Source organism: Budorcas taxicolor, chromosome 6 (assembly GCF_023091745.1).
Source record: "Budorcas taxicolor isolate Tak-1 chromosome 6, Takin1.1, whole genome shotgun sequence".
Classification (NCBI taxonomy): Eukaryota; Metazoa; Chordata; class Mammalia; order Artiodactyla; family Bovidae; genus Budorcas; species Budorcas taxicolor.
In genome coordinates, this window is record NC_068915.1 from 67,239,954 (window position 1) to 67,254,851 (window position 14,898).

Genomic DNA, 14,898 nt, shown 5'->3' on the forward strand with positions numbered 1-14,898 from the left:
CCTGCTCCCAATCCTTCCCAGCATCAGAGTCTTTTCCAATGAGTCAACTGTTCTCATGAGGTGGCCAAAGTACTGGAGTTTCAGCTTTAGCATCATTCCTTCCAAGAACACCCAGGACTGATCTCCTTTAGCATGCACTGGCTGGATCTCCTTGCAGTCCAAGGGACTCTCAAAAGTCTTCTCCAACACCACAGTTCAAACGCATCAATTCTTTGGTGCTCAGCCTTCTTCACAGTCCAACTCTCACATCCGTACACGACTACTGGAAAAACCATAGCCTTGACTAGACGGACCTTAGTCGGCAAAGTAATGTCTCTGCTTTTCAATATGCTATCTAGGTTGGTCATAAGTTTTCTTCCAAGGAATAAGCATCTTTTAGTTTCATGGCTGCACATGACTACCAGTAGGAACCAATAAAAGATTCGGAAATTCTTTAAGCAAAAGTCAATTGCTTTCCAAAGAACCAATTTCAATTTCCAATTCTTTTCCAAAGAACCTAGATTCCCTTCTTACAAAAGCAAATTTATTTCTTCATGTCTACATCAAGTGGGATTTTGCAAAGGACTGCTTTTACAGGAGGAAAAAAATGTACAGAGGCCAGGATGCTGTGCCAATCTTATTATTTCTTGCAATGTAAGGAACTAAAGTTCCTTAAGTAAACTTGGTACAACAGGGATTATTCCAATCAAGTATTTTTCTGAATAATATTTAGATGAATGGACTACTCTTTCAGCATCACTCCTACACCTTCCTTTTGCCACTACGAACAACTGCAGTAGGTAGCTTAATGAAGCACTGACTACTCCAACTCTAAACTTCATGCTTTACAGATATTAACTCAATCAATCCTACCATCAAGGCATTAGTATTCCCATTTTGCAGAAGAGGAGACTAAGGCCTAGCCAAGACACCAATTCTAAATAGCTCCCGGAGGCACCACTCACACAGAATACACTGCAAATGGTAGCCCTTAATTTACCTGCCCATCAGCATGTAGCTGGTCCTCCAGAAAGCCAAGATCCTGACTCGAAGTTCCAAACTTTTAACCACAGTACCTCTTTTAGAGTTACCTCCAGGTGAGCAATTAGACAGTCTTATTCCTAACATTTTTAATATTAATAACAAAATTGAGAATGGGAAGCTAACCCAAGAATTTTGGTCTTCACTTTACCCTTGATGGTCAGTCACAAGGCAGAAACACCCTGATTGACCAAAAAGAAATATCTGGCTAGAAACCTCTCTTTACTATGTCAACAGCCACTAGATTGAACACAGATAGCTCTTTCATCAATAGATGGCTCTTCCTGACCATATTTAATAGATAATCCTGAGAAATAAAAATAATGTTTTTATGGCAAGACAAGAGAAATGTAAACAAAAAATTCTTATCTGCTCTTCAGCCTCCTCTCCCCCCCCCCACTGTACATTGTGTAACTCTGTAATGCAAAATCAAACCTCCCCATCGGCAGAAATACCTGCTCAACCCTAAAGAGCAACATCATCTTCCCAGCAGGAACAATACAGTGCCTTAAAAGATAGCATTCCTTCTTGATCTTGTAAGGGGTTACATGACCCACTACAATGCTGCTCAGATCTGGATTCTGTAAAACTGTCAATAATATGTCACATGATGTCCAGGCCTCTGACTCAAAAACTGATGTATTATTAACTGTGTCTTGACTTGTAGAAGGTGGAACAATTCTCAGAGCTTTTTGAGATGCTCCTCCCAGGTTATAATCCTCAACTCTGGCTCGAATTAAGTTTTCCATTTTTTTTTTTTTTCAAATTCTTTTCCCATGTAGATTGTTACATAATATTGAGCAGAGTTCCCCATGCTATCAGCAGGTCCCTGTTGGTTAGCCATTTAAAATACAGCAGTATGGGGACTTCCCTGGCAATACAGTGGTTAGGACTTCACCCATGCTCTCACTGCCAAGGGCCCAGGTTCAGTCCTTGGTCAGGGAAATAAGATCTCACAAGCTGCACGGAAAAGCCAAAAAAATATATACATACATACACATACACACACACACACACACACACACACACACGGCAGTGTGTACATGCCAATCCCCCCCAAAAATAGATACATGCGTGTGTGTGTGTGTGTGTGTATATATATATATACATAAAATTGAATCATTCTGCTGTACACCTGAAACTAACATGACATTGTTAATCAATTATACTTCAATATAAAATAGTTTTTTAAAATCCCCACTTCTAAATGGATAATATATTTTAAACGTATACGTATATTTTAGTAATAAACTTAATTACTTAAAATTCTAAAAATAAAATAAAATAAAATAAAATCCCCACTTCTTTCTTAGATCAACTGATTAGTTTTTTGTCAACAATCCCTTCTCATTCATTTTAATCAAATAAATGTGGTCTAATAACAATGGGAACACCATAGAACAGTTCAGTTCAGTCACCCAGTCGTGTCCAACTCTTTGCAATGCCATGGATCGCAGGACACCAGGCTTCCCTGTCCATTGCCAACTCTGGGAATTTACTCAAATGCATGTTCATTGAGTCGGTGATGCCATCCAACCATCTCATCCTCTGTTGTCCCCTTCTCCTTCTGTCTTCAATCTTTCCCAGCATCAGGGTCTTTTCCAAGGAGTCAGTTCTTTTTCATCAGGTAGACAAAGGACTGGAGTTTCAGCTTCAGCATCAGTCCTTCCAATAAATATTCAGGACTGATTTCCTTTAGGATGGACTGGTTGGATCTCCTTTCATAGAACAAATATTGCTATATTCTCCTCAGTGATTAATTCATACAACTAGCACTTTGCTAGGACTACATGAGATACAGAAATGAATCTAAGAAATACCTTATTACAAGACAGAAAATGAGATGTAATAAAGAGGTAAAGATAAAGCACTAAGAGAGAGGGCTCTGGGGATGTATGCTGCCTCATTCGGCCCATGATTTTCATACCTGTGTCAACCTTGAAAAGATACAATGTGAGAGCTGCAAGTTTTATTTAGGGCAAAATGAGGACTGCAGCCCAGGAATCAGCACGTCAGATAACTCTGAGAAACTGCTCCAAAGAGGCAAGGGGGATGATCAATATATATGTGACTTTTGCTGAAGGGAGGGTACATGCAATCAAGCACATATTTTGCCAGAAGGTTTCTGCTAGGCTCGTTAAACAGTCATCATTATGAAAGATTTTAGTGCTTTTCCAGATATGAGGAGATACAAGAACTGTGCTCATAAAATCAGCTCCTGAAAATATCTATCAGAAGACCTGTCCTGCCAGTTTTTCCTAAAACACAGAGTGCTTCATTTCCACTCTATACCCTGAACTTCTTTCAGCGGGTACTGAAGGTCAGCAGCTGCAGCAGCATCTTGTAGAGGTAAATGGCAAGTGCCCATGACAAGTGCCAATTTGTACCTAACACCTGTGATATTGTGATTTATAACAACAAATATGTATTTGGTCTCTGTTCCGGTTCCTGGCACAGAGCTCCTAGAAACCCCTGGAATTTCCTGCGCTGAGAAAAGGGGTATTTTTTATTATGCTAATGAGGTGACAATCTGGGAGAAGGTAGGGGAGGGTGCTGGCTGCCAGTGAAGCCAGCCCTGTGATCACAGTATTGGAACTTTCAGTCTCACTTCTCGGAGGTGGAGAGCTCCGAGAAGGACAGAGGAGCTGTGACTGAATTCATTCATCAATGGCCAATGATGTAATCACCTGTGCCTAAGTAATGGAGCCCCCATGAAAACCCAAAAAGGAGAGGGTTCTGACAGCCATCTAGTTGGTAAACATGAGGAGATGTCCACAGACAGATTAATGAATACAAGCAATTGTTTTATATATACACACACACACATACAAACATATATATACATACACACAGTGGAACATTATGCAGCTTTAAAAAAGAAAAATCCTGTCACTTGCCTCAACGTGGATAAACCTGGAGGGCATCATGATAAGTGAAATAAACCAGACACAGAAAGATACACATTGCATGATCACAGATGTGGAATCTTAAACACACTCATAGAGACAGCAAGAGTGGCTGACAGGGGCAGGTAGGAGGAGCACTGGGAGATGTTGGTCAAAGGGTACAAAGCTGAAGTTATGCAAGATGAATGAGTTCTGGAGATCAAAGGTACAGCATGGGGATAGCAGTTAACAACACTACATGCTTGAAATTTGCTAAGAAGGTAGATAAGTGTCTCACCACTGGAGAAAAAAAAAAGGGAGGGGGGAAGGAAAGAAAATGGTAACTACGTGAAATGATGGATATGTTAACTGGCTTGATTGTAGCAATCATCTCATAATGGGGGAAGGAAAGAAAATGGTAACTACGTGAAATGATGGATATGTTAGCTGGCTTGATTGTAGCAATCATCTCATAATGTTGAAATATATCAAAACATCAAATCTATACCCTACATATATATGATTCTTATGGGTCAATTATATTAATACTCCAACAAAGCTGCAAGAAATCAATCAACAAAGCAATGACAGGGAACTTAAATGTGAAATAGTAAACATGACTAAAAGCCCAGAAATTCACTGTGGAAAAAATATGCCAGCTCACCTGAAATGGATATTTATTTTGACAGGGAATGACACCATCATCGTTCTTCACTATTTCCACACACTTGATTTTTGACACATCAATAAATCCCTTTCTGTACTTTTTCTGTTAAAAAAAGAGAACCATTTCAATCATAAGTTAAAGGGAAAATGTTATTAATAGCAATATTTGTTTTAAAAATCACTGATTCAAAACATTACAATTTCCTTCAGAATTATCTAAATCATGCCTGGCTGTATGGCTAAAATTATTCAAAATACTAACACTATGAGGGTTATAATCAAAATAATTAAGCCTTTTAATTTTCAAAGCTGAAATTGCTCTGTCCTTGTCCTCTCCAGAAAGGTCTAGAACTGAGAAAGAGACTCCTTTTGATTGCTGTCTTCCTTAAAGACACACACCTTAACTTGCAGATGACAGCCAACTCTCATAACCCAAAAAAGAAAGCATCAGAGACAAACCAAGCAAAAGTCCATCCACTCGATCACAGATGCAAACTCCAGCCAGAGACATCTTGCACTCCAGCACACAGAACTCAGGAGGATGTGAGGACGCATGCTCATGCAAAACCTCCATTCAGAGTCTATGTTTGAATTTTCTTTTCTTTTTTTTTCCTTCCCTATTGCCCTCCCTCCCTGCTCACTGCAAATCTCCCTACAGCAAGTAACTAATGACATACCAGGACTTCTCCCTCCAAAACATTAACATCCATGAGCATAATGATCTCACATGTGAGAATTTATCCCAGGGAAAAAAAATCCAGAAGAATACAAAGTAGTATGTGCAAAGACAATTTGGCATCCTTAAAAATGATTTTAAGCACAATGTAGAAATAAAAAATGTTTACTGAATAATATTAACTGATACATCCCATACAAAAAGCTGCGCAAAGACTAAGATTACTTTAGAAGAGAATGTACGGAGTCATATGACAAAGAACAGAAGAAGAGAAATGCAGACGAAGAACACGGTAGTATCTGGGGTGACCCAGGCATGCCCTGGCCCTGGTCATTCAAAACTGCTTCATCTAGCGCTTTGAAACTCCCCTCTGGCCACAACCTTTGGAGTCCCTACCCTGCTCCTTATAAGCAGCTCTGTGTTTTAACTACCACCACCCTCAGCCCAGACCACCCTCAGCCCAGACCACCCTCCCAGACTATCAGCTCCCATTTGTTACCTGACTGTCATTTTACCAGTGCAGCCATCCTCCTTGTCTCCCTTCCTCCCTCCACCCCCATCTCTCTCTCCCTCTCCCCAACCCACTCCCACACAGGAACCCCCATCCCCCACTGACATTTCCGTCAGTCCCCAGTTCTACCCACACCTTCTTCTGCTCCTGCATGCCTGGCAGCAGCAGGTCACAAAACAATCCTACCTGTCCTCTCATACTTAGCCAGGCCTTCACAGGTCTCATCTGCCTCCAGTGGAGAGAAGCTGGTGGCCTCCACGGAGACCACCAGTCTCATAAACGCTACAGAGCTGCCAACCCCACCAATTGCCCTCATCCCAGTGGACCATCCCCGTCACTCCCTCATGGAGAAGAGAGAAGCCGTCCCACAAGCACATCCCTGACTTCTTACTTTTGCAGGCCTAAAACACCCTAAGATTCACCCTTCTTTTTCTTCTGTTTCATCCTGTCTCTATGAGAAGGTTAAAAGGACACAACAGCTAAGGACACAATAGTTGGCACTTAACAGACCTCATTTCTTTCTATGCTCACCAAATTCTCACTTTACAGATGAGGAAACTGCACCTCAGACAGGTTAAACACATCACCCAAGGATCCCAAACAGCTCCTTAGGCTCCCTCAACCTTGGATGCCCCAGCTGTAAACAGGTTGACAAAATTAATGAAGCCAAGTCCTCGATGGGGCAACATGGATTCTGAGCATGGACTGACCTTCCGCCCCAAGAGCCAGAGGAAAGCTCTTTACAGCCATACTCTTCTGAGGCCTTTGCTTCTCCTGCCTACAGATCAGAAGTCCCCCACCTTTTTGGCATCAGGGACCAATTTCATGGAAGACAATTTTTCCATGGACCATGCGGTTGGGGATTGGTTTTAGGATATTTCAAGTGCATTACATTCCCTGTGCACTTTATTTCTAACCTAATGTTGCTGCCAGCAATTAGACAGCAATTAGCGATCTGACAGCAGGTACCGGTCCCAAGCCTGGAGGCTGGGGACCTCTGCTATAGTCACCTTCAGGCCTCTGCCATCCACACTGAGGACCTTCTTCTGGCCTTCCCTTCCTGAAAGAGAGGTATTACACCTTCAGCCTTCATTTCCTTCCCACCCACTCCTCCTTAACCACGTGCAATCTGCCTGCCTCCCTTCTCACCACAGCTGCTAAAGTTGTTCTCAAAAACACTACTCATGACCAAACCAAATGGCCTTCGCTCAGCTATCTTCTGCTCAAGCCTTTATGAGGCATTAAGGAAGTGCTGCTATTCTCTCCTGCAGAGGCTCTGACTTTAGGTCACTCTGGTTTTCCTTCTGTCTCATCCACTCAGTTTCTTACAGAACAATACTTGCTCCGTGCCAGCCACTGTGTTAAGGAACACACCAAGTCCAGAGAGAGAAAGCGCATTTCCTGAACATACAATCCAAATATTGTGCCATTGCTGTGAGTTAACAGTTAACAGACACATCTTACAGAAGAAGGAAACAAAAATTAAGTAACTTGCCCAAGTTTACCTGTGGGAGAGACATACATGAGAACACAGCAATACGTAGTAAGTACTGGATATAAAAAAGATGCTAAGAGAACACTGGGGAACCAAGGCTTATATGATTAATTTCAGAAAAGAAATTCTGATAATACGGTAGGAAGGGAATGAAAATCACAGCACATGGGATGAAAAACATATTCCAGAATGACCTCAGTTGCCTCATCTATAAAATGGGAATAATAGTGCCCACTTCATAGAGATTATTAGATAGTTATGAGAGTTAAATGAGTTAGCATTTGCAAAATGCTTTAAAGAGTGATCTATAATATGATATCTGTGAGTGTTTGCTATATAAAATAAATAAGTAGGAAAAAAAGTGTGGCTGAAGCCCAGGGTACATGAGGCAGGTGCTGCTGCTGCTGCTAAATCGTTTCAGTTGTGTCCGACTCTGTGCGGCCCCATAGACAGCAGCCCATCAGGCCTCCCCGTCCCTGGGATTCTCCAGGCAAGAACACTGGAGTGGGTTGCCATTTCCTTCTCCAATGCATGAAAGTGAAAAGTCAAAGTGAAGTCGCTTAATCGTGTCCGACTCTAGTGACCCCACTGAATGCAGCCCCCCAGGCTCCTCCTTCCATGGGATTTTCCAGGCAAAAGTACTGGAGTGGGGTGTCATTGCCTTCTCCATGAGGCAGGTGAACAGGGCCCAACTTGTAAAGAACCTGGTGCACAGTGCCAAGGGGGCTAGTTAGACAAGGCCACCTACCCTGTTCCTGGGCTTATGCCAGTTAGTGGGCAGAAGAAACTGCGATCCTGTTAATGAGTCACACGTGTTCACTGTAGAAACCTTCAAAAATATTAATAGCACGAAGAAAATCAAGTGACCTTTAACCCCCCAACCCTGGAGAAAATCCCTGTTGATACATCATGGAGCTTTTTCAGACACTGCTCTGGGGTCATTTATCACCTGCCAGCTCCCTTAGCTCTTGAGCAGCAGACCATCATCACTTTCTGAAACGCCTATCTCCACTTACCATCTGTCCCCGCGACTAAAAGCAGCTGACAGATGCCAGTTAATCTATATAGGAAAATTGGGGGTGGGCTGGTTTATGCCCCCCTAAATACACATCCCATGATATATAATCTATTGTACTATACTAACATTTGGGTTTATTAATTCAAATACTTCCCTATGAAATTTACAGATAAAGGTTCACACTTAAGTTGGTCATTCATTACTTTACCTATCCTGCCGGCAAACACTGATCAGACACCAAGCACAGCGCTGTGTGCTGCAGTCTCAACATTACGGAAAGGGGTTGAGAGTCCCCTCAAGAGGAGCTCACAATAATATGGTAGGTGGAAGGGGAAGGGGGAAATGACTCACAATCAAATAAAGATGAAGTCATGTGTCATGCTATGCTATGGAATAAGCCGGGAAAAGGCAGGAAAGTTTCAGGGAGGAACTGATATTTTGATTTGGTTTTTAAAAGATAAGTACAAGTTTTCTTTTAGAGAAAGTGGAGAAGAGAACTCAGGCGATAAAAACAACAAAGCACTGATTTAGGGAACAGAAATTCACTGTGGCTGAAGTTCAAAGTGGTTCAGGGGAAGTGTAGGAAAGGACACCAAAATGACTATTTGAGACCAAATTAGGAATAGGTAACTAATGGTCATTTTGTCCATTGTTTAAATAGGGAAACTAGAGAGACAGATGAAATATGACGTGTGTAAAACAACACATCAACAGAACAGTAAAACTCGGAATTAGATGAAAGAGAACCTGCCCCTGGGAAAGTCTTACAAGATACACTATTTTCCTTTAATTTCTAGAATTAAAATGTTTTTTAAAATATCAATAACAACTCTAAATTAAACTAAATTTTTATGATTGTATACAAATATCCAGAGCTGGCCCCAGGTTTACCTGCAAAACACCCTCGGGTCCTCCTTTCTACATCCCTGTCCTAATACTTACTATGCACAATAAGAGTTTCCCTCCGATATTGTTAATGGTTCCTCCCTTTCCCCCTGTATCACAACTTTTATTCCTAATGTGGCTATTCTCAGCTGCCTGCCACAGAAGAAAGCTACTGGATGAATTACCTGTGCACTGCAGGGACCTCAGGTCAGGGGCATGGACTTTGGAGGCAGGCAGATCCTGAGTCCAGCCACATTCTGCCTTCTCTGGGTTCCTCTGTAGGTATAGGATAATTTCACTACGGATAAAGGATAATTTCACTGCTCATTTCACTAAGCTCTAAGCAGGAAAAAAGATAAGGTACAAAGGTGCTCAGTACAGTGGCTGGTATAGGGAAGTCACTCTCTAAATGGCAGCATCTACTATTAATTCATCTTCACAACAACCCTGGGAAGTTGTTAGGAAACTGAGTAGCTGAGAGGTGATGAGTGGCTGAGCTAGAACTGAAACCACATCTTTCAAACTCACAGAAGCTTTTACCTGACTCCTGGTCTCTCAAGCCTGAGTATCAGGCACTATGTGCACCTTTAATGGTAATTCAATGAATCCTCACAGCATTATGAGAGCTGCCACCCCACTTTACCGATGAAGAAATCAAGGCTGACAGCGTGTAATTAACTGGGCAGAAGTCACACAACAAACCAAGACCTTAACTCTAATTCCAATCCTGATTTCTCAAGTGCTATGCACTCTTTAGTAACTTGATATCACTTAACTGAGTACAAACTAACTCAGTGGAAATTTCTCATGTTTATAATTCTTAATAGGTATAAGATCAAAGCAAGTTCACCAATTAAATGCAAACTGGACAGTAAATAAGATTCAAACTAACAGCTTACTTGAATGTGAGGGCTGGGCTATTTGCTGGAATTGAATCTCTCTCCCCAAACTATAGAATTAAAACTCTATGGACAGAGAAGCCTGGTGGGCTATAGTCTATGAGGTTGCAGAGTCAGACACAACTGAGTGACTGAACACGCACACAGCACACCTTAAAAGCACACCTCAAACCAGTTAGTTGCACACACACTGCCATGCTTTCATTAGGACTCATCTGGTCCAGTTAAATTGTTTAGTGTTCAGTCAGCTTCTGTTTTCTCCAAAGGAAACAACAATTAAAACAGACCATAAGTACAAACCCAAAGATGGCTGTTGACATGGCATGTTTAATGACAAAGGACCTTCCAGAGAATACAGACAAAAGATATATTATATATAATAATAGTGAAGTTCTTAAATCTCACAGTCCTCAGCAGATGGGCAGCATCAAAGCTTCCTAGTGACATTCACTATATTCTATCATGACCGTTTCTTCACTCAGTCACATTAATTAAAGATTGATTTTGGTTTCCTTCTACTATCAAGCACAGAGATACCAAAGAACCATGATAGAGATTTTGAAAGCACAGAATTTCTTGCCCTTATGGAATTTACAACTAGCCATTTGCTAACATTAAGGAAAGGAATAATCAAGTTGACAATGAAAGTTCAGAGGGGTCAATAATAAAAGGCCATAGAGTTTTCAATCAACTCTTGAAAAGGAAAGAAATAAAATGATGTATTCTACCAAAAATCTCAAATGAGTAAAAAGGCCTACTTCATACATGAAGGTTGTTTTCCCTTTCCACTCAGAACAGAGCTGAAAAAATGGGCCTCAAGAGCAACAGGACACATTAATCATAAGAAACAAGGAAAACCTCAGGATGGTTATGACCGTGTGCAAGTGGATACTGGAAATAATTTTGATATAGGCCTTTCCAGTATCAGGAGAATCAGGAGAAGCAGAATAAATAAAATATAAAGTCATTTCCAACTTGGTAATTCTATGATGAAAACTCCCCGCTTTACTAAGTACTAAATTCCAATGAAAAACTAGAAGAAAACTAAACCAAACACTTGGCATCTTAATATTTTTTTCCTCCCTTTTAATCAGCCCATAATAATAACTGACATAAGGGCCTTACAATTTACAAAGTGACTTTAATCAAACAAACAAAAAGAGTACTTTTACATTAAGAAGCCAGTAGTTACATACATAAGCATGGCTCACTTAGGAAGATTATGGTTTCTAACATAACATCCAGAACAAAAACAGGATAAATGATAAGGAACCTGAAGACAAAAAAAAAAAATTCATTTCCAAAATCACATAATAATCTTCAAATAATATTGTGCTGACAGAGATGATTATAAGGTTTCTGGAGATTGTTTTTCACTGTATTCAAAGTTAAAGTTTTTATTCCCCCCAAGTAACCATTTCCTGTTAAAGATGCTTCTATACTTCTGGCACCCTATTCCTAATACCCTTTTGCAACCCAAGGGCACTTTTTAAAACTAATACCAATTATGTTTTATCATAGTTGAAAGCAAAACCTACTAACACAAGTATTTGCAAGTAAGTCTAAAAGTAATTTACTTAAATTCTTAAACTTAGTAAAAACTCGAGTGAGTTATGTAGAAATCAACATATATAGATCTCTTACTTTATAAATTTCATGTGACAGACATCCAAATTCAATGAATTCAAGAATTAATCAATTCAATCCAAAGACTATGAGCCCTAGGGAGCAGAGATGATGCTCGAGATCTTGACTGCCATGTTTCCCCCTTCTTCCTGGTTGCCCAGCTAGACTGTATTTTCCTATCTCCATGCATTTGGGTAAGACCGTGTGCCCAATCTCTGGCCAAAGGCATGTAAGTGAAAGTAATATCAACCAGTGCTTATTACATTATACATAAATTTTTCAGTTTTTAGAACTACTAATTGCCACATGCAAACACTAAGATCACAAACATAAGTCCATAGAGTCACCTTCCATACTAAATTATGATTATTCTGCCACCCTCAGACTAACAAAGCTCTCTTACTCCCATACATCTGCTAAAATGTTCTTCCCAGCAGCTTTATTTGTATTAGCTGAAAACTGGAAACAACCTGAATGACCGTCAACAGGTGACAGGACAAACAATGAAATAGCTTACAGCAATAAAAAGAAATGCAACATTGATACAATAAAATGGATATACTTCAAAATAATATGCTAGGTGAAAGGAGCTAGCTTTTTAGAGAGTAAATGCTATATGAGTTTATTTCAAATTCTCATATATGCAAACTATAGCGCCAAAAATCAGATGAGTGATTACCTAGGGACAGTGAGATAGAAAGGGGGTATGAATTACAAAAAGAGCATGAGGAAAATTTGAGGGGTAATGGATATGTTCATTATTTTATTGTAGTAATGGCTTCACAGGTATATACATATGTCAAGACTTCTCACATAGTACATGTAGTATGAAAGTGAAAGTTGCTCAGTCATGTCCAGCTCTTTGCGACCCCATGGACTATACAGTCTGCAGAATTCTCCAGGCGAGAATACCAGAGTGGATAGCCACTCCTTTCTCCAGGGGATCTTTCTCAACCCAGGGATCGAACCCAGGTCTCCCCCATTGCAGGCAGATTCTTTATCAACTGAGCCACCAGGGAAGCCCAAGAATACTGAGTGGGTAGCCTATCATGCAGTTTACTATGTATCAATTATAACCTCAACAAAGCTGAAAAAAAAAAAAAATATGGCCCCTGCCTTCAGAGACCTTCAAATCTGGGAATATTTAGAAACTAAGAAATTCTTTGCTAATAATTTACTGTTCTAAATCATAGACTTCAAATAGCTCACGCAGCTCAATATCAAACAACCTTGGGACTTCCTTTGAAGGTCCAGCACTTCAGACTTAACCTTCCAGTGCAGAGGGGGTGGGATGGACTCTCAGTCAGGGAAGTAATATTTCACATGCCTTGAGGTAAAAAAACTAAAACAATGGAAACTATATTAACAAATTTAATAAAGACTTTAAACATGGTTCACAGAAAAAGAAACTCTTAAAAAAAAACAACACCCAATCAAAAAATGAGTGGAAGATCTAAATAGACCTTCCTCCAAGGAAGACATACAGGTAGCCAAAAAAGTACATGAAAAGATCCTCAATGCAAATCAAAAATACAACGAGATATCACCTCACATGGTCAGAATGGTCATAAAAAAATCTACAAATAATAAATGCTAGAGAGGGTATAGAGAAAAGGGAACCCTCCTACACTATTGGTGGGCATGTATATTGGTACAGCCACTATGGAGAACAGTTTGAAGGTTCTTTAAAAAACTATACACAGAGTTACCACAGGATCCAGTAATCCATCTCTTGGCATCTACCCAAAGGAAACCATAATTTGAAAAGATGCATGCATCCCAGTGTTAACTGCAGCACAATTTACAGTGGCTCAGATGGTCAAGAATTCACCTGCAATGCAGGAGACCCAGGTTCAATCCCTGAGTCAGGAAGATCCCCTGGAGAAGAGAATGGCTACCCACTCCAATATTCTTGCCTGGACAATTCCATGGACAGAGGAGCCTGGCAAGCTACAGTCCATGGGGTCACAAAGAATCAGACACGACTGAGCAACTAACGCTTTCACTTTTTTTCCACTTTCACAGGACATGAAATGTCCTCATCGACAGGAATGCATAAAGAAGATGTGGTACATATATGCAATAGAATATTGCATGCTCAGCCATTCAGCTGTGTCCAACTCTTCAAGATCCCATGGACAGCAGCCTGCAGGCTCCTATGTCATAAGATTTTGCAGGCAAGAATACTAGAGTGAGTTGCCATTTCCTCCTCCAGAGGCTCTTCCTGACCCAGGGATCAAACCCACATCTACTGCATTGCCTGCAGTGGCAGGCAGATTCTTTACCGCTTGGGCTTCCACAGTGGGTCAGACAGGAAAGAATCTGCCTGTAATCTGGGAGACCCAGATTCGATCCCTAGGTAGGGAAGATCCCTTGAAGAAGGGAATGACAACCTACTCCAGTATTCTTGTCTGGAAAATCCCATGGACAGAGGAGTCTGGAGAGGCTACAGTCAATAGGGTTGCACAGAGTCGGACATGACTGAGCAACTAACGCTTAAGCCACGTACTCTTAGTCTTCTTTACCACTTGATCCACCTTGGAAGCCCTACAATGAATATTACTCTGCTATAAAAAAAAAAAAAAAGAACAAAATAATGCCATTTGCAGAAGCATAAATGAACTCAGAGATTGTCATACTGGGTGAAGTTAAGTCAGACAGAGAAGGACAAATACGGTATGATATTGCTTACACATAGAATTGAAAAAAATGGTACAAATGAACTTATTTACAGAACAGAAAAAGAGTTACAGATATAGAAAACAATCTTATGGTTACCAGAAGGTAAAGGCTGCTGCTGCTGCTGCTAAGTCGCGTCAGTCATGTCCGACTCTGTACAACCCCATAGATGGAAGCCCACCAGGCTCCTCTGTCCCTGGAATTCCCCAGGCAAGAACACTGAAGTGGGTTGCCATTTCCTTCTCCAATGCAGGAAAGTGAAAAGTGAAAGTGAAGTCGCTCAGTCGTGTCTGACTCTAGTGACCCCATGGACTGTAGCCTACCAGGCTCCTCTGTCCCTGGGATTCCCCAGGCAAGAACACTGAAGTGGGTTGCCATTTCCTTCTCCAATGCAGGAAAGTGAAAAGTGAAAGTGAAGTCGCTCAGTCGTGTCTGACTCTAGTGACCCCATGGACTGTAGCCTACCAGGCTCCTCCATCCATGGGATTCCCAAGGCAAGAGTACTGGAGTGGGGTGCCATTGCCTTCTCCAGAGGTGA

The 14,898-nt window shown here is 40.9% G+C and overlaps 1 protein-coding gene across 1 annotated transcript in view; it reads right to left on the reverse strand.

Moving 5' to 3' along the window:
* TEC (tec protein tyrosine kinase) overlaps positions 1-14,898 on the reverse strand; it is a 141,941-nt gene that overhangs the window by 45,422 nt on the left and 81,621 nt on the right. The window contains exon 3 of the mRNA XM_052641863.1: positions 4,570-4,674. Within this exon, the coding sequence (XP_052497823.1) occupies positions 4,570-4,674 (105 nt within the window). The remainder of the gene's footprint in view (positions 1-4,569; positions 4,675-14,898) is intronic.